The 26,100-nt window shown below is 39.6% G+C and overlaps 1 protein-coding gene across 1 annotated transcript in view; it reads left to right on the top strand.

The window, feature by feature from the left end:
• The window catches only part of ITGA3 (integrin subunit alpha 3), a 220,156-nt gene that overhangs the window by 161,443 nt on the left and 32,613 nt on the right, over nt 1–26,100 (top strand). The window contains exons 22-23 of the mRNA XM_053700125.1: nt 1,311–1,421; nt 5,542–5,640. Of these exons, the coding sequence (XP_053556100.1) occupies nt 1,311–1,421; nt 5,542–5,640 (210 nt within the window). The remainder of the gene's footprint in view (nt 1–1,310; nt 1,422–5,541; nt 5,641–26,100) is intronic.

The raw sequence follows: 26,100 nt of genomic DNA, 5'->3' as shown, positions 1-26,100 counted from the left end.
GCTCAGGTACTTCTGGATGCATTGGCAGCTGGGTAGGAGTGGCACAAATGTTGCTTATTTTTGATGTTTTATTTTCCACTTTTTAGTCAACTTTAACAGTTAACCAGAGCTCAGAAGTTGCACTATCCTGACGCCCGTTAAATTCAATTGCGCTCAAGCGAATGCATTTACTTTCATCTCGTAATGCCCGTGCTACTTTCAATTCGCACAAAGTGCCACGATATACCCCTATTCGCTTTCCTGAGTGTAAATTATTTGTAGCTAAAAAATGACAGCACAACTCTGCAGGGCAGGCTGTATGGACCTACTGTGTAGTACGATATTGCTGCTAGAGCAAAATAAAAAACATTTTAACTTTGGAAAATAATCCTCTGTCTGTTCTTTTTATAATATTATTACATATTAAATACAAGTAGCCTATGCAGGCCGAGTGTGAAGTAAAAGCAAACTGGGAGGCTGGGACTTATGTTGTCAAGGAACTCATGTTGTTAAGCCATCCCCAAATGGGGTCAGGATTGGTCAAGAACAGTTGTGAAAGTTACCTGCTAGTGGGATGTCAGAAGGATCAATCCACTAAGTGCATATGGTGGCTAGTGGATTTCCTGGGTGACTTAGATTATGGTAATTGTGGTGTGGGATTTCTAAAGTGGGTGCTGTTAATGCTAGTAGCCATATGACACCTACATACATATTTAAAGGAACAGTCTACTCCAGGATTGTTATTGTTTAAAAATATATATAATCTCTGTATAACCCATTCTCCAGTTTTGCATAACCAACACAGTTATATTAATATACTTTTTACCTCTGTGATTACCTTGTATCTAAGCCTCTGCAGACTGCCCCCTTATTTAAGTTCTTTTGACAGACTGACATTTTAGCCAATCAATACTGATTCATTGTTATCTATATGGCACACATGAACTAGTGCTCTCTAGCTGTGTAAAACTGTCTAAATGCACTGAGATAAGAGGCAGCCTTCAAGGGCTTAGAAATTAGCATATGAGCCTACCTAGGTTTAGCTTTCAACAAAGAATACCAAGAGAAAAAAAGCAAATTTGTTAATAAAAGTAAATTGGAAAGTTGTTTAAAATTACATGCCCTATCTGAATCATAAAAGTTTAATTTGGACTTTACTGTCCTTTAAAGGTACATTTAATTTATTGCATAAATTCAGGCTAGTATTTCAAAAACGGTAAAAGTTACTATCACTTTAATAGATAAATTTAAATCTATCATTTTAGGGCTGGTATAATGCAGTAATAACATACCTTTTCCCTGAATGTGAAAACTGTGTCATCTATCCTTAGACTTGTGGTGGAGGAGCAAATTGTTTGCGGTTTTCCTGTACTCTGGATGACGTTGAGAAATCTGCTACTGTCATAGTGCGAGGACGAGTTTGGAACAGCACATTCCTCGAGGTGAGAGACTTGACTTCATAAACCTTAAAAGTAATGATATTTAGTTTTTTTCATAAACCTTAAAAGTAATGATATTGAGTTTTTTTCATAAACCTTAAAAGTAATGGGGCCCGATCCGATATGCAGCGTCGCCCGCAGAAGCCGGCGACGCCAAATACTGCGCGGGCTTGGTATTATATATGGCGTAACCTAGAAGTTACACTCGTATATTTCACCCTTTGGGCGTAGTTTTTTAGCCCATAGAATGATATACCAAACACGCGCAGTTTGGTATCCAATATACCGCGTAAGGACTTACGTGGCGAAAATGGAGAAATCTTACTCCATTTTCACCTCGCCACAAAATTCAGGCGTAGTAAGCCTTACGCTGAGTATTGGAGCCCCGTAACTCCCTAAACTACCTGCAAAATAACACCTAACACATGTGCAATGTCTATCTACCTGTCAACCGCAATCCCCCACCGCAATCCCTAATAAAGTGTTTAACCCCTAAACCGCCGCTCCCGGACCCCGCCGCCACCTACATTATATGTATTACCACCTAATCTGACCCCCTACACCGACAGCACCTATATTAAATATATTAACCACTAATCTGATCCCCCTACACCGCCGCCACCTATTTTAAATATTGTAACTCCTAATATGATCTCCCTACACTGCCGCCACCTATTTTAAATATTGTAACCCCTAATATGGTCCCCCTACACCGCCGCCACCTATTTTAAATATAGTAACCCCTAATATGATCTCCCTACACCGCCGCCACCTATTTTAAATAGAGTAACCCCTAATCTGAGCCCCCTACACCGCCGCCACCTATATTAACTCTATTACCCCCTAATCTAATCCCCCTACACCGCCGCCACCTATATTAACCCCTAATCTGAGCCCCCTACACCGCCGCCACCTTAATTAACTCTATTACCCCCTAATCTAATCCCCCTACACCGCCGCCACCTATATTAACCCCTAATCTGAGCCCCCTACACCTCCACCACCTATTTTAAATATATTAACCCCTAAACCTAAGTCTAACCCTAACACCCCTAACTTAATTATTATTGAAATAAATCTAAATAATATTAAGATTAACTAAATTATTCCTATTTAAAACTAAATACTTACCTATAAAATAAACCCTAAAATAGCTACAATATAATTAATAATTACATTGCAGCTAAAAAAATAAAATAAATCCGAACCTAAGTTATCATTACACCAAACACTACCCTATCAATAAATTAATTATATAAACTACAATTATCTCAACTAAAGTACAATTAAATACACTAAACTATATTACAAACCCCCCCCCCACTAAATTACAAAAAATAAAAAAAAGATTACAAGAATTTTAAGCTTATTACACCTAATCTAAGCCCCCTAATAAAATAAAAAATCCCCCCAAAATAATAACATTTCCCTACCCTAAATTAAATTAAAAAAGTAATCAGCTCTATTACCAGCCCTTAAAAGGGCCTTTTGTGGGGCATTGCCCCAAAGTAATCAGCTCTTTTACCTGTAAAAAAAAGAACAACCCCCCCCATTACAACCCACCACCCACACACCCCTACTCTAAAACCCACCCGATCCCCCCTTAAAAAACCTAACTCTAACCCCCAAGTGGTCCTTACCTGTCCTGAAGACTGGCGGAGAAAGTCCTGTTTCAGGCGGTGAAGTCTTCTTCCAGGAACCAGCCGGCGCGGAGTGGAGGAGTTGAAGACCAATGACCTCTGGAACTGAAGACCGGCGATGCTGGAACTGAAGATCGGTGACGCTGGAGCTGAAGACCAGAGCCATGGAGCGTGGAGGATACTCTTCATACGATCTCCGCCGTACACTGAATAGGAATTCAAGGTACGCGATTAAAAATGGCGTCCCTTGAATTCCTATTGGCTGATTTGAGCCTTCAAATTCAAATCAGCCAATCGGATAAGAGCTACTGTAATTCTATTGGCTATTCAAATCAGCCAATAGAATTAAAGTAGCTCTCATACGATTGGCTGATTTGAATTTGAAGGCTCAAATCAGCCAATAGGAATTCAAGGGATGCCATTTTGAATTGCATACCTTGAATTCCTATTCAGTGTACGGCGGAGATCGTATGAAGAGGATCCTCCACGCTCCATGGCTCCGGTTTTCAGTTCCAGCGTCGCCGATCTTCAGTTCCAGCATCGCCGGTCTTCAGTTCCAGAGTGGACAGTCTTCAGCTCCGCGGTCATCGGTTTTCAACTCCTCCGCGTCGGCTGGTTCCTGGAAGAAGAAGATGTCGCCGCTTGGAAGAAGACTTCTCCGCCTGGAACAGGACCTTCTCCGCCGGTCTTCAGGACAGGTAAGGACCACTTGGGGGTTAGACTTAGGTTTTTTTAATGGGGGATCAGGTGGGTTTTAGAGTAGGGGTGTGTGGGTGGTGGGTTGTAATGGGGGGGGGTTGTTCTTTTTTTTACAGGTAAAAGAGCTGATTAAGAGCTGATTACTTTTGTGGGGCAATGCCCCACAAAAGGCCCTTTTAAGGGCTGGTAATAGAGCTGATTACTTTTTTAATTTAGTTTAGGGTAGGGACATTTTATTATTTTGGGGGGCTTTTTTTATTTTATTAGGGGGCTTAGATTAGGTGTAATTAGCTTAAAATTCTTGTAATCTTTTTTTATTTTTTGTAATTTAGTGTTTGTTTGTTTTTGTAATATAGTTTAGTTTATTTAATTGTATTTTAGTTATAAAAGATAATTGTAGTTTATTTAATTAATTTATTGATAGGGTAGTGTTAGGTGTAATGGTAACTTAGGCTAGGATTTATTTTACAGGTAATTTTGTAATTATTTTAACTAGGTAGCTATTAAATAGCTATTAACTATTTAATAGCTATTGTACCTAGTTAAAATAAATACAAAGTTACCTGTAAAATAAATATAAACCCTAAAATTGCTACAATGTAATTATTAATTATATTGTAGCTATCTTAGGGTTTATTTTATAGGTAAGTATTTAGTTTTAAATAGGAATAAAATAGGAATAATTTAATATTATTTAGATTTATTTCAATAATAATTAAGTTAGGGGGTGTTAGGGTTAGACTTAGGTTTAGGGGTTAATATATTTAAAAAAGGTGGCGGCGGTGTAGGGGCTCAGATTAGGGGTTAATATAGGTGGCGGCGGTGTAGGGGGATTAGATTAGGGGGTAATAGAGTTAATATAGGTGGCGGCGGTGTAGGGGACTCAGGTTAGGGGTTACTATATTTAAAATAAGTGACGGCGGTGTAGGGAGATCATATTAGGGGTTACTATATTTAAAATAGGTGGCGGCGGTGTAGGGAGATCATATTAGGGGTTACTATATTTAAAATAGGTGGCGGCGGTGTAGGGGGATCATATTAGGGGTTACTATATTTAAAATAGGTGGCGGCGGTGTAGGGAGATCATATTAGGGGTTACTATATTTAATATAGGTAGCGGCGGTGTAGGGGGGTCAGATTAGGGGGTAATACATTTAATGTAGCTGGCGGCGGTGTAGGGAGGTCAGATTAGAGGGTAATACATTTAATGTAGCTGGCGGCGGGGTCCGGGAGCGGCGGTTTAGGGGTTAATATATTTATTATTAGGAGTGAGGGGGGATTGCGGATAGAGGGGTATACGTGTCGGGCTATGTTTGGGAGGGGTGTTAGACAGTAACGGCAGATTTTATACTTTAGTTAGTTTTTTTATGCGGCGGCAGTTTCTAAAGTGCCGTAAGTCACTGGCGACTCCAGAAATTTGTACTTACGCTTATTTCTGGACATCACTAGTTTGTCCGACTTACGGCACTTTAGCAACTGCCGGCGCCGTATATGTAATAGCTCGCTGTGCGAGGTGAAAATACAGGTGGCGCCCATGATATCTAGTTGTTTTCATAAACCTTAAAAGTAATGATATTTAGTTTTTTTCCTAAACCTTAAAAGTAATGATATTTAGTTTTTTTCATAAACCCTAAAAGTAATGATATTTAGTTTTTTCATCTCACAAACTTACTGGTGGCACCTTTTGATCTTACATAGAATGGTTTGTTTATCATCTGTGTTAATAAATCTTATACATTTTCCCCATGCTTTCCTAACCATTTATCACCCTTTCATCCCTCCAGGATTACAGACATTTGGACAGAGTGACAGTGAAAGCGGCAGCTGAACTTTACCTGCAGACAGACATTCCCTCTGTAAACATGAAAAACCATTCTGTACAGGTACATAGCAAGAAAAAATATTCTGTAAAATCAGGGCAGCATGTTTATCCTGTTTAGAATCACTTGTTTCCTGGAACTCAGACCCTGTATAGACATGTTTATGTTCATCAGGACAGCACATGGAGTGTGAGATGATTCATTATTATATATGTTTCCATGCTGGCAGCCTTGTGGTCCCATTGAGTTACCAGGCCTAGTCATTCAACAGCACACAGATCTCATATACAATACATTATGTCATCTGACAGTGACAGAACTGAAGTATGGGACACTCGCTTCAGACAAGAGTTGTAATCAGCAGAAGCTTCTAGTTATATCTTCTTATCATATACTTTCATACTAGTTAGTATCCTCCTTTCAGCTTCTCGTTAAAAAATCTTACTCTCAGTCATTCTTCCCCTTTTTTTTATCATACTTTTCCCTTTTTGACAATTGATTCTGGTTTACTTAGCCAAGATCAAGGTTCTCCAAGTAGAGCAAGACCAGACCACAAACATCCACTTCTTCTTTGTGCGTTTATTTAGTCCTCAAATAAATATATGTGACTATTGCAGAGAACTGTAATCTATCACCTTCTAGCACAGCTACCAATTAAGGGACCCTCTCCCTCCTGAGTTCTTTGTGGTACTTCCACCTGGGGTTATACCTTCTCTTCTGTCAATCATACAATCACTGGTTTTATACCATGTTCAATATTTGGTTGACCCACACATTGTCTAGTTTGGCAACCTCCATCCTTTTTGAGTTCACACCAGGGTTATGCATAATCAAAAAGCCTCTGACAGCACCTTCCAATTGAATGAGCTCTTGTCCCTGGGAGACCTCACTCCTCTATATCAACTCTACCATTCACCACTCATCCCACAATCTGAGACGCACATTTCTGTAGGTCCCCACAAAACCCTGTCAACGCTGAAGACTTTTTTTGTCTGGCTCACCCCTTTTCAGATGCTCCTGATTGAAGCACTTTTATTCCGTTCTCCACTTCTTCTAATGCCTCTCAACTCCTCAGCTCAATTTTCCTTTCACGCTAACACCACTGAAAGTAAACGTAGGTGAATGGGAAGTGTGCTAACTTCAGGCCTTCGGTTATTGTGAGGGCATTATCTTCCTCCTATAGACTTCAATTGAGCACACTTTCAAAAAATAAAAACACTATCACTTGCATGTTATTCCAACACCGTGTTAGACCAGCAAATACGCTAAACCCAGGGGTCAAGTCGAGCGAGAACGCATGGGAACGGAGTTCCTGCACTATTTTTGTAGGAGGAACTAAGTTCCCTCTAGACAGAGAACAGAAACACTTCAGTAAACACTGCTGCTGTTGATAGGAGGATCTGGAGCACAATCTGGTTAGAGGAATAAGGAGATCTTCTAGTAATGGGCAGTAACACTTCCTACAATAGACTAAATACAAGCCTGTCAGCGGTCCTGCTGTGTGATCACCCCACACTATATGGAACACATGGTGCTTACATTTCTATGTGGCTTGCTCTGGGGTTATTTAGCTCCCCTCAGCAGAAACAGGACTATTGCAGCTAAAGAGGGTGAAACTCTGACAGAGGAGGATTCTCAAGCCCAAAGGCAACCCTTCATTGATTTTAATTTGCTTTCATTATGTGTATAGATTGTATACATACAGTGTGTGTGTATAAAACAATATTAAAGTGCTATAAAACAGGTTGAGATCTGTGCATATCCTAAAAGGGCTAATTAAGTAAAAATAGTTTGCATTAAAAAATTGTTTAAAAATTGCTGGCAAGTATTTTAAAATAATTTTCAAAAATAAGGAAAATTAGTTACAAAGCTGTGCTGTCTGGAGCAGCTAACTCCACCCCCCTTATCAGTGTTTAGACAGAGTCATTGTATTTCAACTGAGTTCACAGCTTCTAGGCATGCTCCAACAGATAATCCCTATTTACTTCTGCATTTTACCAAAACAAAGGTGGCTATAGCTACAGCCATTAAAACAGAATTTATGCTTACCTGATAAATTACTTTCTCCAACGGTGTGTCCGGTCCACGGCGTCATCCTTACTTGTGGGATATTCTCTTCCCCAACAGGAAATGGCAAAGAGTCCCAGCAAAGCTGGTCACATGATCCCTCCTAGGCTCCGCCCACCCCAGTCATTCGACCGACGGACAGGAGGAAATATATATAGGAGAAACCATATGGTACCGTGGTGACTGTTAGAGAAAATAATTCATCAGACCTGATTAAAAAACCAGGGCGGGCCGTGGACCGGACACACCGTTGGAGAAAGTAATTTATCAGGTAAGCATAAATTCTGTTTTCTCCAACATTGGTGTGTCCGGTCCACGGCGTCATCCTTACTTGTGGGAACCAATACCAAAGCTTTAGGACACGGATGAAGGGAGGGAGCAAATCAGGTCACCTAAACGGAAGGCACCACAGCTTGCAAAACCTTTCTCCCAAAAATAGCCTCCGAAGAAGCAAAAGTATCAAATTTGTAAAATTTGGCAAAAGTGTGCAGTGAAGACCAAGTCGCTGCCTTACATATCTGGTCAACAGAAGCCTCGTTCTTGAAGGCCCATGTGGAAGCCACAGCCCTAGTGGAGTGAGCTGTGATTCTTTCAGGAGGCTGCCGTCCGGCAGTCTCATAAGCCAATCGGAAAATGCTTTTAAAGGAAAGAGAGGTAGAAGTCGCTTTTAGACCTCTCCTTTTACCAGAATAAACAACAAACAAGGAAGATGTTTGTCTGAAATCTTTAGTAGCCTCTAAATAGAACTTTAGAGCACGGACAATGTCCAAATTGTGTAACAAACGTTCCTTCTTTGAAACTGGATTCGGGCACAAAGAAGGTACAACTATCTCCTGGTTAATATTTTTGTTAGAAACAACTTTAGGAAGAAAACCAGGCATAGTACGCAAAACCACCTTATCTGCATGGAACACCAGATAAGGAGGAGAACACTGCAGAGCAGATAACTCTGAAACTCTTCTAGCAGAAAAAATTGCAACCAAAAACAAAACTTTCCAAGATAGAAACTTAATATCTATGGAATGTAAGGGTTCAAACGGAACCCCTTGAAGAACTGAAAGAACTAGATTTAGACTCCAGGGAGGAGTCAAAGGTCTGTAAACAGGCTTGATCCTAACCAGATCCTGAACAAAAGCTTGAACATCTGGCACAGCTGCCAGTCTTTTGTGTAGTAAGACCGATAAAGCAGAGATCTGTCCCTTTAGAGAACTTGCAGATAATCCTTTCTCCAAACCTTCTTGAAGAAAGGAGAGAATCTTAGGAATTTTTATCTTATTCCATGGGAATCCTTTGGATTCACACCAACAGATATATTTTTTCCATATTTTATGGTTTACAGGTTTTCTGGCCTGAACCAGAGTATCTATCACCGAATCTGAAAACCCACGCTTTGATAGAATCAAGCGTTCAATCTCCAAGCCGTCAGTTGGAGGGAGACCAGATTTGGGTGTTCGAATGGACCTTGAACAAGAAGGTCCTGTCTCAAAGGTAGCTTCCATGGTGGAGCCGATGACATATTCACCAGGTCTGCATACCAAGTCCTGCGTGGCCACGCAGGAGCTATCAAGATCACCGAGGCCCTCTCCTGATTGATCCTGGCTATCAGCCTGGGAATGAGAGGAAACGGTGGGAATACGTAAGCTAGGTTGAAAGTCCAAGGTGCTACTAGTGCATCTACTAGAGTCGCCTTGGGATCCCTGGATCTGGACCCATAGCAAGGAACCTTGAAGTTCTGACGAGATGCCATCAGATCCATGTCTGGAATGCCCCATAATTGAGTTATTTGGGCAAAGATTTCCGGATGGAGTTCCCACTCCCCCGGATGAAATGTCTGACGACTCAGAAAATCTGCTTCCCAATTTTCCACTCCTGGGATGTGTATCGCAGACAAGTGGCAGGAGTGATCCTCCGCCCATTGAATTATTTTGGTCACTTCTTTCATCGCCAGGGAACTCTTTGTTCCCCCTTGATGATTGATATAAGCAACAGTCGTCATGTTGTCTGATTGGAACCTTATGAATTTGGCCTTTGCTAGTTGAGGCCAAGCTCTGAGAGCATTGAATATCGCTCTCAGTTCCAGAATGTTTATCGGGAGAAGAGACTCCTCCCGAGACCATAGACCCTGAGCTTTCAGGGATTCCCAGACCGCACCCCAGCCCACTAAACTGGCGTCGGTCGTGACAATGACCCACTCTGGCCTGCGGAAGCTCATTCCCTGAGACAGATGGTCCAGGGTCAGCCACCAACGGAGTGAATCTCTGGTCTTTTGATCTACTTGAATCATTGGAGACAAGTCTGTATAATCCCCATTCCACTGTTTGAGCATGCACAGTTGTAATGGTCTTAGATGAATTTGTGCAAAAGGAACTATGTCCATTGTTGCAACCATCAATCCTATTACTTCCATGCACTGCGCTATGGAAGGACGAGGAACAGAATGAAGCACTTGTCAAGAGCTTAGAAGTTTTGATTTTCTGACCTCTGTCAGAAAAATCCTCATTTCTAAGGAATCTATTATTGTTCCCAAGAAGGGAACTCTTGTTGACGGGGACAGAGAACTCTTTTCTTTGTTCACCTTCCATCCGTGAGAAGTGAGAAAGGCTAGAACGATGTCCGTATGAGCCTTTGCCTTTGACAGGGACGACGCTTGTATTAGAATGTCGTCCAAGTAAAGTACTACTGCAATGCCCCTTGGTCTTAGAACCGCTAGAAGGGACCCTAGCACCTTTGTGAAAATCCTTGGAGCAGTGGCTAATCCGAATGGAAGAGCCACAAACTGGTAATGTTTGTCCAGAAAAGCGAACCTTAGGAACTGATGATGTTCCTTGTGGATAGGAATATGTAGGTACGCATCCTTTAGATCCACGGTAGTCATAAATTGACTTTCCTGGAACGATGGTACCCTGAGAAATTTGTTTAGGATCTTCAAATCCAAAATTGGTCTGAACGTTCCCTCTTTTTTGGGAACTACGAACAGATTGGAATAAAATCCCATTCCTTGTTCCTTTATTGGAACTGGGTGTATCACTCCCATCTTTAACAGGTCTTCTACACAATGTAAGAATGCCTGTCTCTTTATTTGGTTTGAGGATAAGTGAGACTTGTGGAACCTTCCCCTTGGGGGTAGTTCCTTGAATTCCAGGAGATAACCTTGAGAAACTATTTCTAGCGCCCAAGGATCCTGAACATCTCTTGCCCAAGCCTGAGCAAAGAGAGAAAGTCTGCCCCCCACCAGATCCGGTCCCGGATCGGGGGCTACTCCTTCATGCTGTTTTGTTAGCAGTGGCAGGCTTCTTGGCCTGCTTACCCTTGTTCCAGCCTTGCATTGGTTTCCAGGCTGGTTTGGGTTGTGAGGCATTACCCTCTTGCTTAGAGGATGCAGAATTAGAGGCTGGTCCATTTCTGCGAAAGGGACGAAAATTAGGTTTATTTTTAGCCTTAAAAGACCTATCCTGTGGAAGGGCGTGGCCCTTTCCCCCAGTGATGTCTGAAATAATCTCTTTCAAATCAGGTCCAAATAAAGTTTTACCTTTGAAAGGAATGTTAAGCAATTTTGTCTTGGATGACACATCCGCTGACCAAGACTTTAGTCAAAGCGCTCTGCGCGCCACGATAGCAAACCCTGAATTTTTCGCCGCTAATTTTGCTAATTGCAAAGCGGCATCTAAAATAAAAGAGTTAGCCAATTTAAGTGCGTGAACTCTGTCCATAACCTCCTCATATGGAGTTTCTCTACTGAGCGACTTTTCTAGTTCTTCGAACCAGAACCACGCTGCCGTAGTGACAGGAACAATGCATGAAATTGGTTGTAGAAGGTAGCCTTGCTGTACAAAAATCTTTTTAAGCAAACCTTCCAATTTTTTATCCATAGGATCTTTGAAAGCACAACTATCTTCGATAGGAATAGTAGTGCGTTTGTTTAGAGTAGAAACTGCCCCCTCGACCTTGGGGACTGTCTGCCATAAGTCCTTTCTGGGGTCGACCATAGGAAATAATTTCTTAAATATAGGGGGAGGAACAAAAGGTATGCCGGGCTTTTCCCACTCTTTATTTACTATGTCCGCCACCCGCTTGGGTATAGGAAAAGCGTCGGGGGGCACCGGAACCTCTAGGAACCTGTCCATCTTGCATAATTTCTCTGGAATGACCAAATTGTCACAATCATCCAGAGTAGATAACACCTCCTTAAGCAGTACGCGGAGATGTTCTAATTTAAATTTAAATGTCACAACATCAGGTTCAGCTTGATGAGAAATTTTTGCTGAATCTGAAATTTCTCCCTCAGACAAAACCTCCCTCATGGCCCCTTCAGATTGGTGTGAGGGTATGACAGAACAATTATCATCAGCGTCCTCTTGCTCTTCAGTGTTTAAAACAGAGCAATCACGCTTTCTCTGATAAGTAGGCATTTTGGATAAAAGATTTGCTATGGAGTTATCCATTACAGCCGTTAATTGTTGCATGGTAATCAGTATTGGCGCACTAGATGTACTAGGGGCCTCCTGCATGGGCAAAACTGGTGTAGACACAGTAGGAGATGATGTACTATCATGTTTACTCCCCTCATTTGAGGAATCATCTTGGGCAATATCATTATTTGTGGCAGTACTGTCCTTACTTTGTTTGGACGCTATGGCACAATTATCACATAAATTTAAATGGGGAGACACATTGGCTTTCATACATATAGAACATAGCTTAACTGAAGGTACAGACATGTTAAACAGGCTTAAACTTGTCAACAAAGCACAAAAAACGTTTTAAAATAAAACCGTTACTGTCACTTTAAATTTCAAACAGAAAACACTTTATTACTGAATATGTGAAAAAGTATGAAGGAATTGTTCAAAAATTACCAAAATTTCACCACAGTGTCTTAAAGCCTTAAAAGTATTGCACACCAAATTTCAGAGCTTTAACCCTTAAAATAACGGAACCAGAGCCGTTTTTCAATTTAACCCCTATACAGTCCCAGCTATAGTCTTTGCTAAGACCCAACCAAGCCCTGAGGGGAATACGATACCAAATGACGCCTTCTAAAAGCTTTTTCAGAGATTCTTAGATCCTCACACATGCATCTGCATGCCCTGCTCTCAAAAAACAACTGCGCATTAATGGCGCGAAAATGAGGCTCAGTCTATGACTAGAAAGGCCCCCTGACTGAAAAAGGTGTCCAATACAGTGCCTGCCGTTTTATAAACGTTCCCCAAGATTATAAATGCCAATTATTAGCCTAAATCTGAATAATATGCACAAATAAAGCAATCGATTTAGCCCATAAAAATGTCTACCAGTTTTTTAACCCATAATAAGCCCTTTATTCTGTTTGTTTTTGACTAAGAAAATGGCTTACCGGTCCCCATGAGGGGAAATGACAGCCTTCCAGCATTACACAGTCTTGTTAGAAATATGGCTAGTCATACCTTAAGCAGAAAAGTCTGCTAACTGTTTCCCCCAACTGAAGTTACTTCATCTCAACAGTCCTATGTGGAAACAGCAACCGATTTTAGTTACTGTCTGCTAAAATCATCTTCCTCTTACAAACAGAAATCTTCATCCTTTTCTGTTTCAGAGTAAATAGTACATACCAGCACTATTTTAAAATAACAAACACTTGATAGAAGAATAAAAACTACATTTAAACACCAAAAAACTCTTAACCATCTCCGTGGAGATGTTGCCTGTGCAACGGCAAAGAGAATGACTGGGGTGGGCGGAGCCTAGGAGGGATCATGTGACCAGCTTTGCTGGGACTCTTTGCCATTTCCTGTTGGGGAAGAGAATATCCCACAAGTAAGGATGACGCTGTGGACCGGACACACCAATGTTGGAGAAAGGAAATGTGTGGGGTGAGTTAGAGCTCTACAATTCAGAAACTAAAAAGAAAGGGTTAATGATGAGGCACTGCAGTATAAATTTGCAGGTAAAGTAATTAAAGTACATATTATATTATTTTGTCTCTATCCCAACTTGTTTCATGTCCCTTTAATTGTAGGGGGGGTGGAAGTCTTGGTGAGTTCCCACACATTTTTTGTAGGGCTTGACCCCTGGCTAAACCCTTACGGCTAGATTTGGAGTTTTGTCGGTAACAACCCAAAAAACTAACGCCGGCTTTTTTCTGGCCGCACCATAAAAATAACTCTGGTATCGAGAGTCCACATAAAGGCTGCGTTAGGCTCCAAAAAAGGAGCGTAGAGCATTTTTAACGCAGCTTCAACTCTCGATACCAGAGTTGCTTACGGACGCGGCCAGCCTCAAAAACGTGCTCGTGCACGATTCTCCCATAGGAAACAATGGGGCTGTTTGAGCTGAAAAAAAACCTAACACCTGCAAAAAAGCCGCGATCAGCTCCTAACGCAGCCCCATTGTTTGCTATGCGGTAACCCTTCCGACGTCTGCACTTAACACTCTAACATGTACCCCGAGTCTAAACACCCCTAACCTTACACTTATTAACCCCTAATCTGCCGCCCCCGCTATCGCTGACCCCTGCATATTATTTTTAACCCCTAATCTGCCGCTCCGTAAACCGCCGCTACTTACATTATCCCTATGTACCCCTAATCTGCTGCCCTAACATCGCCGACCCCTATATTATATTTATTAACCCCTAATCTGCCCCCCACAACGTGGCCTCCACCTGCCTACACTTATTAACCCCTAATCTGCAGAGCGGACCTGAGCGCTACTATAATAAAGTTATTAACCCCTAATCCGCCTCACTAACCCTATCATAAATAGTATTAACCCCTAATCTGCCCTCCCTAACATCGCCGACACCTAACTTCAATTATTAACCCCTAATCTGCCGACCGAATCTCGCCGCTATTCTAATAAATGTATTAACCCCTAAAGCTAAGTCTAACCCTAATACTAACACCCCCCTAAATTAAATATAATTTAAATCTAACGAAATTAATTAACTCTTATTAAATAAATTATTCCTATTTAAAGCTAAATACTTACCTGTAAAATAAATCCTAATATAGCTACAATATAAATTATAATTATATTATAGCTATTTTAGGATTTATATTTATTTTACAGGTAACTTTGTATTTATTTTAACCAGGTACAATAGCTATTAAATAGTTAAGAACTATTTAATAGCTAAAATAGTTAAAATAATTACAAATTTACCTGTAAAATAAATCCTAACCTAAGTTACAAATAAACCTAACACTAGACTATCAATAAATTAATTAAATAAACTACCTACAATTACCTACAATTAACCTAACACTACACTATCAATAAATTAATTAAATACAATTGCTACAAATAAATACAATTAAATAAACTAGCTAAAGTACAAAAAATAAAAAAGAACTAAGTTACAAAAAATAAAAAAATATTTACAAACATAAGAAAAATATTACAACAATTTTAAACTAATTACACCTACTCTAAGCCCCCTAATAAAATATCAAAGACCCCCAAAATAAAACAATGCCCTACCCTATTCTAAATTACTACAGTTCAAAGCTCTTTTACCTTACCAGCCCTGAACAGGGCCCTTTGCGGGGCATGCCCCAAGAAATACAGCTCTTTTGCCTGTAAAAAAAAACATACAATACCCAAGCCCCCCAACATTACAACCCACCACCCACATACCCCTAATCTAACCCAAACCCCCCTTAAATAAACCTAACACTAAGCCCCTGAAGATCATCCTACCTTGTCTTCACCATACCAGGTTCACCGATCGGTCCAGAAGAGCTCCTCCGATGTCCTGATCCAAGCCCAAGCGGGGGGCTGAAGAGGTCCATGATCCGGCTGAAGTCTTCATCCAAGCGGGGCAGAAGAGTTCTTCCATCCGATTGAAGTCTTCATCCAAGCGGCATCCATCCGGAGCGAAGCGGCAGCATCCTGAAGACCTCCACCGCGGAACATCCATCCTGGCCGACGACTGAACGACGAATGACGGTTCCTTTAAATGACGTCATCCAAGATGGCGTCCCTCGAATTCCGATTGGCTGATAGGATTCTATCAGCCAATCGGAATTAAGGTAGGAATATTCTGATTGGCTGATGGAATGAGCCAATCAGAATCAAGTTCAATCCGATTGGCTGATCAAATCAGCCAATCAGATTGAGCTTGCATTCTATTGGCTGATCGGAACAGCCAATAGAATGCAAGCTCAATCTGATTGGCTGATCGGATCAGCCAATCGGATTGAACTTGATTCTGATTGGCTGATTCCATCAGCCAATCAGAATATTCCTACCTTAATTCCGATTGGCTGATAGAATCCTATCAGCCAATCGGAATTCGAGGGATGCCATCTTGGATGACGTCATTTAAAGGAACCGTCATTCGTCGTTCAGTCGTCGGCCAGGATGGATGTTCCGCGGTGGAGGTCTTCAGGATGCTGCCGCTTCGCTCCGGATGGATGCCGCTTGGATGAAGACTTCAATCGGATGGAAGAACTCTTCTGCCCCGCTTGGATGAAGATTTTTTTGTAACTTAGTTCTTTTTTATTTTTTGTACTTTAGCTAGTTTATTTAATTGTATTTATTTGTAGCAATTGTATTTAATTAATTTATTGATAGTGTAGTGTTAGGTTAATTGTAGGTAATTGTAGGTAGTTTATTTAATTAATTTATTTATAGTCTAGTGTTAGGTTTATTTGTAACTTAGGTTAGGATTTATTTTACAGGTAAATTTGTAATTATTTTAACTATTTTAGCTATTAAATAGTTCTTAACTATTTAATAGCTATTGTACCTGGTTAAAATAAATACAAAGTTACCTGTAAAATAAATATAAATCCTAAAATAGCTATAATATAATTATAATTTATATTGTAGCTATATTAGGATTTATTTTACAGGTAAGTATTTAGCTTTAAATAGGAATAATTTATTTAATAAGAGTTAATTAATTTCGTTAGATTTAAATTATATTTAACTTAGGGGGGTGTTAGTATTAGGGTTAGACTTAGCTTTAGGGGTTAATACATTTATTAGAATAGCGGCGAGATTCGGTCGGCAGATTAGGGGTTAATAATTGAAGTTAGTTGTCGGCGATGTTAGGGAGGGCAGATTAGGGGTTAATACTATTTATGATAGGGTTAGTGAGGCGGATTAGGGGTTAATAACTTTATTATAGTAGCGCTCAGGTCCGCTCGGCAGATTAGGGGTTAATAAGTGTAGGCAGGTGGAGGCGACGTTGAGGGGGGCAGATTAGGGGTTAATAAATATAATATAGGGGTCGGCGGTGTTAGGGGCAGCAGATTAGGGGTACATAAGGATAACGTAGGTGGCGGCGCTTTGCGGTCGGCAGATTAGGGGTTAATAAGTGTAGGCAGGTGGAGGCGACGTTGAGGGGGGCAGATTAGGGGTTAATAAATATAATATAGGGGTCGGCGGTGTTAGGGGCAGCAGATTAGGGGTACATAAGGATAACGTAGGTGGCGGCGCTTTGCGGTCGGCAGATTAGGGGTTAATAAGTGTAGGCAGGTGGAGGCGATGTTGAGGGGGGCAGATTAGGGGTTAATAAATATAATATAGGGGTCGGCGGTGTTAGGGGCAGCAGATTAGGGGTACATAAGGATAACGTAGGTGGCGGTCGGCAGATTAGGGGTTAAAAAATTTTTTTCGAGTGTCGGCGATGTGGGGGGAACTCGGTTTAGGGGTACATAGGTAGTTTATGGGTGTTAGTGTACTTTAGAGCACAGTAGTTAAGAGCTTTATAAACCGGCGTTAGCCCAGAAAGCTCTTAACTACTGACTTTTTTCCTGCGGCTGGAGTTTTGTCGTTAGATGTCTAACGCTCACTTCAGAAACGACTCTAAATACCGGAGTTAGAAAAATCCCATTGAAAAGATAGGATACGCAATTGACGTAAGGGGATCTGCGGTATGGAAAAGTCGCGGATGAAAAGTGAGCGTTAGACCCTATTTTGAGTGACTCCAAATACCGGCGGTAGCCTAAAACCAGCGTTAGGAGCCTCTAACGCTGGTTTTCACGGCTAACGCCAAACTCCAAATCTAGGCCTTAGGTAGTTATCAATATTTCACATTCCAATGTTCTTTAAAAAAAGAAATGTTCTTTTTATTTTAATATATATATATATATATATATATATATATATATATGATTATTTTTTGTAAAATTTAAATCTATACATATATAGGTCAGCGATTGGCAAACAGCTGATTTTGAGTGCTCTGAGCGAGCGGTACTTTTGAAACTTAATAAAAACAATCAGCTAGATTACGAGTTTTTGTCGGTAAGCTGTGCGGGGCTAATGAGCAGTTTATGCTCACCGCTCACCTACAAACAACGCTGGTATTACGGGTTTTTTTAAACCACGCGTTAGCCGCAGAAAAGTGAGAGGAGAGCAACATTTTGCTCCACATCTCACCTCAATACCAGCGCTGCTTACAGTAGCTGTGAGCTGGCAAAACATACTTGTGCACGATTTCCCCATAGGAATCAATGGGGCAGAGCCGGCTGAAAAAAAACCTAACACCTGCAAAAAAGCAGCGTTCAGCTCCTAACGCAGCCCCATTGATTCCTATGGGGAAAGAAAATTTACGTTTACACCTAACACCCTAACATAAACCCGAGTCTAAACACCCCTAATCTGCCGCCCCCGCTATCGCTGACACCTACATTATATTATTAACCCCTAATCTGTCCCTCCGGACAACGCCGCCACCTACTTTATACTGAACCCCTAATCTGCTGCCCCCAACATCGCCGCAAACTACATTATATTTATTAACCCCTAAACTGCCGCCCCCAATGTCGCCGCAACCTAACTACACTTATTAACCCCTAATCTGCCGTCCCCAACGTCGCCGCCACTATAATAAAGTTATTAACCCCTAAACCTAAGTCTAACCCTAACACCCCCTAAATTAAATATAATTTAAATAAAATTACTACAACTTACCTATAAAATAAACCCAAAACTAGCTACAATATAACTAATAGTTACATTGTAGCTATCTAGGATTTATTTTTATTTTACAGGCAACTTTGTATTTATTTTAACTAGGTAGAATAGTTATTAACTATTTACTAACTACCTAGCTAAAATAAATACAAAAGTACCTGTAAAATAAAACCTAACCTAAGTTACAATTACACCTAACACTACACTATAATTAAATTAATTCCCTACATTAAATTAAATTAATTACAATAAAATAAAATAATCTAAAGTACAAAAAAAACATAACACTAAATTACAGAAAATAATAAAATAATTACAAGTTTTTTAAACTAATTACACCTAATCTAATCCCCCTAATAAAATAAAAAAGCCCCCCAAAATAATAAAAATCCCTACCCTATACTAAATTACAAATAGCCCTTAAAAGGGCTTTTTGCGGGGCATTGCCCCAAAGTAATCAGCTCTTTTACCTGTAAATAAAAATATAATACCCCCACAACATTAAAACCCACACACCCAACCTTACTCTAAAACCCACCCAATCCCCCCTTAATAAAACCTAACACTAACCCCTTGAAGATCACCCTACCTTGAGACGTCTTCACCCAAACGGGTAGAAGTGGTTCTCCAGACGGGCAGAAGTCTTCATCCAAGCCGGGAAGAAGAGGTCCTCCAGACATTGTATCATGTCCGCTCGCACTTTCATAAATCGGCTCATATCAGGGGCGTATCATGGCCTAGGCACACAAGACACGGGTCTAGGGCGGCAGATTTGGGGGGACGGCAGACCCAGCTGATTATATGCCTGCGGTTCATAGGGGAACTAGAACACGCATGCTTTTTAAAAGATTAGATGCATTTTTTATTTTTTAATATGGAAATTCTTTTTAATATGTTTCAATTGTGGCAGTCTGGGGGAGAGAGCTGTAATAGTTATTTAGTATGGGCAACGGGATTTAGTGTCAGGAGCATCTCAGTCTGTGGCTTGTGACTGAGAGGATTGCAGAGACAGAGTCGGAGCGCACAATAGTACGGTTAGTAGGCTCCGGCTTTTGCTTTAGAAAGCAAACATCAGTACACCATTCCTTATCTAGTTAGCAAGTTTTGAACTTGGTGCCCTCCCTGCCTTTCCAGCACACAGCACCTCAGTGACCGGCAGGCTCAGCAGTGGATCTCTCCCCCACTTTGCCTTTCCCTGATGTGAGTATGTGAGTTATTTACATCCTGTCAGCTAACATGCAACACACAGAAGAGAGAGGTAACAAGGGAGGTCATTGCAGTAGAATAAAGTTGTTGTGAAAGTTACGCTGCCTGCCTTTCCTGCTCTCGGTCTGACCAGATAAGACACCCCTCCTCCTCCTGCTGATTTAGGTTCACTGAGCCTTACAGAGTTGCAGAACATAACTTCTGCTGTTAGGTGATACTTCTCAGCATTTATTAACTTATTTTAACCCTTTGCTACCAGTGGGAGATATTTGTAAAAATACAGAATTGTGGGTAAGATATGCAAATTAGATATGAAAATTCTCAGTTTTTTGCTTCAAAAATACTGTTTTGACACAGTGATCCTTTTAACAGGATTATGCAAACCAGAAATCACTCACTAGACAAGCCTGTTTCGTTCTTTTTGGAATCCTTTTTTTCCTATGCAAATATTTACATTGATCTAATTTTGAGACATGGAGGATTTTAATTTAAGTTTTTTATCTCCCCCCATAATTTTAATGAATTTTGGTTTAACCATGAAAATAGCTTTATCAATGCAGCAACCAGAAATCTATCTCCTACTGATGAGTTCCAAAAAGAACGAAACAGGCTTGTCTAGTGAGTGATTTCTGGTTTGCTGTCATAATCCTGTTAAAAGGATCACTGTGTCAAAACAGTATTTTTGAAGCAAAAAAACTGAGAATTTTCATATCTAATTTGCATATCTTACCCACAATTCTCTTGTGCACTGGAAACATTGTATATTAAGAATTTCTGGGGAAAAGCAAGCGGGGATACTTGCCTAGATGTACTAATTTCCTATGCAAATATTTACATTGATCTAATTTTGAGACATGGAGGATTTTAATTTCAGTTTTTTATCTCCCCCCATAATTTTAATGAATTTTGGTTTAACCATGAAAATAGCTTTACCAATGCAGCAACCAGAAATCTATCTCCTACTGATGAGTTCCAAAAAGAACGAAACAGGCTTGTCTAGTGAGTGATTTCTGGTTTGCTGTCATAATCCTGTTAAAAGGATCACTGTGTCAAAACAGTATTTTTGAAGCAAAAAAACTGAAAAATTTCCTATCTAATTTGCATATCTTACCCACAATTCTCTTGTGCATTGGAAACATTGTATATTAAGAATTTCTGGGGAAAAGCAAGCGGGGATACTTGCCTAGATGTACTAATTTCCTATGCAAATATTTACATTGATTTATATATTTATATATATATATATATATATATATATATATATATATATATATATATATATTATGTGTGTGTATACACAGTCTCCAAATGGTGCCCCTCTTTTTAAAATGTTTCTGATCCAAGAGAGAAGTAGTAATATGTCGCTACCCAAGAAATGGAATACTCAGCTTTTAGAACAAGCCTTGTTGCAAGAGCCACTTGAAGGGATGTTTTCTGAATGTCATTTGCTATTTTACCTGAAAAAGCCTTACAGCCCAGAATGATTGTGCTTAATTAAAGTAAAAATCCTCATAAAAATGCTTCTATTCCTGGGCTGTGTGTGAGAGTGTGTATGTGTGTGTGTGTAAATGTGTATGAGAGTGTGTAAGTGTGTGTGAGAGTGTGTATGTGTGTGAATGTGTATGAGAGTGTGTAAGTGTGTGTGAGAGTGTGTGTGTGTGTGTGAATGTGTATGAGAGTGTTTAAGTATGTGTGAGAGTGTGTATGTGTGTGTGAATGTGTATGAGAGTGTGTAAGTGTGGGTGAGAGAGTGTGTGTGTGAATGTGTAGGAGAGTGTTTAAATATGTGTGAGAGTGTGTGTGTGTGTGAATGTGTATGTGTATGAGAGTGTGTGTGTGTGAATGTGTATGAGAGAGTGTGTGTGTGAGAGTGTGTAAGTGTGTGGGAATGTGTATGAGAGTGTGTAAGTGTGTGTGAATGTGTATGAGAGTGTGTAAGTGTGTGTGAGAGTGTGTAAGTGTGTGTGAATGTGTATGAGTGTTTAAGTGTGTGTGAAAATGTGTGTAAGTGTGTGTGTGAATGTGTATGAGAGTGTGTAAGTGTGTGTGAGAGTGTGTAAGTGTGTGTGAATGTGTATGAAAGTGTTTAAGTGTGTGTGAGAATGTGTGTGTGAATGTGTGTGGGGAAATGGTAGTGCCTTTGAGAGAGTGTATGAGGGATAGGGTGGAATAGTGTTTGTGTGTCTGTGAGAGTGTAAGAGTTTGTGAGTGAAAGTGTGTGTCAAACAGAGTCTGTGTGTCCCTTTTCTCATCTCCCTCATTTCTTTCTGTCCTTTCCCTCCATTTTCTCCTCTCACACTATTTTCACTCTCTTTCCAAACCTTTTGAGGGGCATGCAGACTTAATTCAACCCACCTGACCTGAGTGTATGCAAGTGTTTTGCTAGCGGTGGTCAATATTTACTTTGGGATTGCCAGGAAAAATAAATAATGGCATGTTACACCCTGGCCAAAAAATATCAAAGCTGAAAAGGTCCTAAAAAGCTAGGATGGTGGGGGTAGGGGGGCAGCAGAATTTTGAGTGCCTAGGGCAGCACAAAACCTAAATACGCCACTGGCTTATATATATATATATATATATACACCTACATACATACACACACACAAATATATATATACATACATGCACACACACACAATTATGAATGCACACACAACATACACATATCACACACACAACACACATGAAATACACATACATGCGACACATGATACACATACACGGGCGCACACACACTACACGTACAAGTGCACAACACACACATGTATACAACACACACATATAAATGCATAGAATACACATACTTGCAAACACACACTAATAATAATTGCTTTATACACTAAAAATGCTTTATACAGTTTTTAAAAACAAAAATAAAGTAATAAATATATCAACTGTCCCACACAATATTTACAGGACTGCTGTTTTATTTATGGATTTATTTCATTTATTAAATGGGATAAACAACTATTATAGTGAGATTGAAAATAAGTGAAGTGGTGTGATTCCTCGTACTTTTGGTAAGCATGAAAAATAATCTAGTAGACATTTTGGTTGAGTTTACTTCTTAAGGTTCTTAGGCACAATGAGGCCTATTTAAGAAAAGTCCGACAGTGAGGATCAGGTCCGCAAGACCTCGCTGAATACTGAGAGCAATACGCTCTCCGTATTCAACATTGAAGACTCGCCAAAAACACGGGCCGTCAAGCTCCGTCCGGAGCTTGATAGATAGGCCCCAATGTATCCTCAGTGACATACATGCTGCCCGACATATTTCTATTTAAAACATTTTTTTATAAATCATTCATTTTTGTGCAGGGTATTGCGCTACTTAAAGGGACACTGTACCCAAATTTTTTCTTTTGTGATTTAGATAGAGCATGCAATTTTAAGCAACTTTCTAATTTATTCCTATAAATTTTTCTTCATTCTCTTGGTATGTTTATTTGAAAAGCAAGAATGTAAGTTTAGATGCCGGCCCATTTTTGGTGAACAACCTGGGTTGTCCTTGCTGATTGGACAGCACCAATAAACCAGTGCTGTCCATGGTTCTGAAACCAAACATTTGCTGGCTCCTTAGCTTAGATGCATTCTTTTTCAAATAAAGATAGCAAGAGAAGGAAGAATAATTGATAATAGAAGTAAATTAGAAAGTTGCTTAAAATTGCATGCTCTATCTGAATCATGAAAGAAAAAATTTGGGTTCAGTGTCCCTTTAATGCATTATCAGACCCTGCTCCTTTTTTATGGGCTGATTTTACTTTAATGTGCACTAATATAAAAAAGTACTAAAATGGTTACCAGACCAAGGAGCTCCTAAGCAGCCATCACTGATGTCCTCACATAGTTCCTGAGTCGTCCGTGTGCTCACACAAATATAACAAGCACAGCTCCTAACAACAATGGGAGGGAGAGAACTCTTCTCACACGGCACCCATTTTCTCAAGTTCTCCTTTTCCCGCTCTCGCTTGTGATGGGGGAGTTGATGCGCCTGACGTCACTCTCATGATATCAGCATGAGGAGCACTGGAACTTAACTCTGCTTACTAGCAACTTGCAGCAGCCACAATATGTAGCAACACCTGCCCTGGTGAGTGTAGAAGCTTGATTGGCAATGCCGCTACGTATATGTACTGTGGCTTGCAAGTTGCTAGTAACCAGCGTTAAAGGTCATCTGGCTAAGAGCCGTGGCTGCTTGAGGCAGTCCCAGATAGCGCTGACTCACAGGTAATATGTATGTGAACGCTCTGTGGGCCCCTTCCAGCCATTGGGCCCCGATGCAGTGGCACCGTCTGCACCACTGGAAGGTCCGCCCCTGGCTGCATGATAAATCTACCCCTACAAGTCATGAAAAATCACAATTGCGCTCGCATTTGCCTTTTACGCAACAATCCTTTCCACGCTCGAAGAGCTGTAGTTAACAGTTTTCCACAACATAAAAGTTTTGCAAAACACTTCAAAAACACATTACAAAACACATTACAAAGAACAGTTACACTCATATTAACACTGTCTGTTAAAAATTAATTTAAAAATATATTGCACACAAATGTTATAAGAGCTCGAAGATAGGAGATCTCGGGTGTTAGAAAAAAAAAGCAGACAAAGGGATTTTACATTGACATAAATACACATACATTGAAAATCATACATTTATATGTATACAGATATGTTTAACTATGTAGATAATGAAAATATTTCACATTACAATCTTATGCACATTAAACAATATCTCAGAGGGATTTTCAAAGAGATATTCACATATAGATCTCGAGATATCTAGACATATATATTCATATACATATCTCGCTATAAATAGATATATTAGTCCAAAAATCATCACATATATAGGGAAATATTTATTTATAAATAAATAGAACATATTCTGTTAAGAAAACATTCTTGCAATCTCAAAAATTCACATTTTCAAGGAGAATACGTCATGGGCTTTGCGCAACAGATCTAAAATTTACGGCTACTGCTTTCCATAGGATGTTAATAAAAAAAATATCCATAGGATATTAATTTTTTTAAAAAAAGAACATGCCAAAAGTAATTTTTTTATTTTTTATTTAAGTAACAAACGTAGTTTAAATATATAATAAACAGCTAGATTACGAGTTTTGCGTTATGTCCGGCCTGTCCGGCCAAAAAGTGAGTGGTACAGCCTATACCGTCAAGATCCATACCGTAAATTAAAAGTCACTAGTTATGGGTTTTACGCTACAAAGCTGTAGCATAAAACTCATAACTAAAGTGTTAAAAAGTACACTAACACCCATAAACTACCTATTAACCCCTAAACCGAGGCCCTCCCGCATTGCAAACACTAAAATAAAATTATTAACCCCTAATCTGCCGCTCCGGACATCGCCGCCACTATAATAAACATATTAACCCCTAAACCGCCGTACTCCTGCACTAGTTAAATATTATTAACCCCTAATATGCTGTCCCTAACATTGCCGCAACCTACATTACTGTTATTAACCCCTAATCTGCAGCCCCCAAAATAGCCGCCACTATACTAAAGTTATTAACCCCTAAACCTAAGCCTAAGTCTAACCCTAACACCCACTGACTTTTAATGTAATTAAAATAAATCTAAATAAAAATTACTATCATTAACTAAATAATTCCTATTTAAAACTAAATACTTACCTATAAAATAAACCCTAAGCTAGTTACAATATAACTAATAGTTACATTGTAGCAATCTTAGGTTTTATCTTAATTTCACAGCTAAATTTGTATTTATTTTAACTAGGTAGACTAGTTAGTAAATAGTTATTAACTATTTACTAGCTACCTAGCTAAAATAAATACAAATTTACCTGTAAAATAAAACCTAACCTGTCTCACACTAACACCTAACCTTACACTACAATTAAATCAATTACATTAATTAAATACAATTAACTAAATTACAAAAACAAACAAACACTAAATTACACAAAATAAATATCAAATATTTAAACTAATTACACCTAATCTAATAGCCCTATCAAAATAAAAAGCCCCCCCCCCCAAATAAATAACTATTTACTAACTAGTCTACCTAGTTAATATAAATACAAACTTACCTGTAAAATAAAAATAAAACCTAAGATAGGTACAATGTAACTATTAGTTATATTGTAGCTAGCTTAGGGTTTATTTTACAGGTAAGTATTTAGTTTTAAATAGGAATTATTTAGCTATTAATTGTAATTTTTATTTAGATTACTTTTAATTATGTTAAAGTTAGGGGTGTTAGGGTTAGACTTAGGGTTAGGGGTTAATAACTTTAGTATAGTGGCGGCGACGTTGGGGGCGGAAGATTAGGGGTTAATAAGTGTAGGTAGG

Source organism: Bombina bombina, chromosome 1 (assembly GCF_027579735.1).
Source record: "Bombina bombina isolate aBomBom1 chromosome 1, aBomBom1.pri, whole genome shotgun sequence".
NCBI classification, from domain to species: Eukaryota; Metazoa; Chordata; class Amphibia; order Anura; family Bombinatoridae; genus Bombina; species Bombina bombina.
Note: the sequence above shows the minus strand (reverse complement) of the source record. Positions and strands in the feature narration are given on the sequence as shown.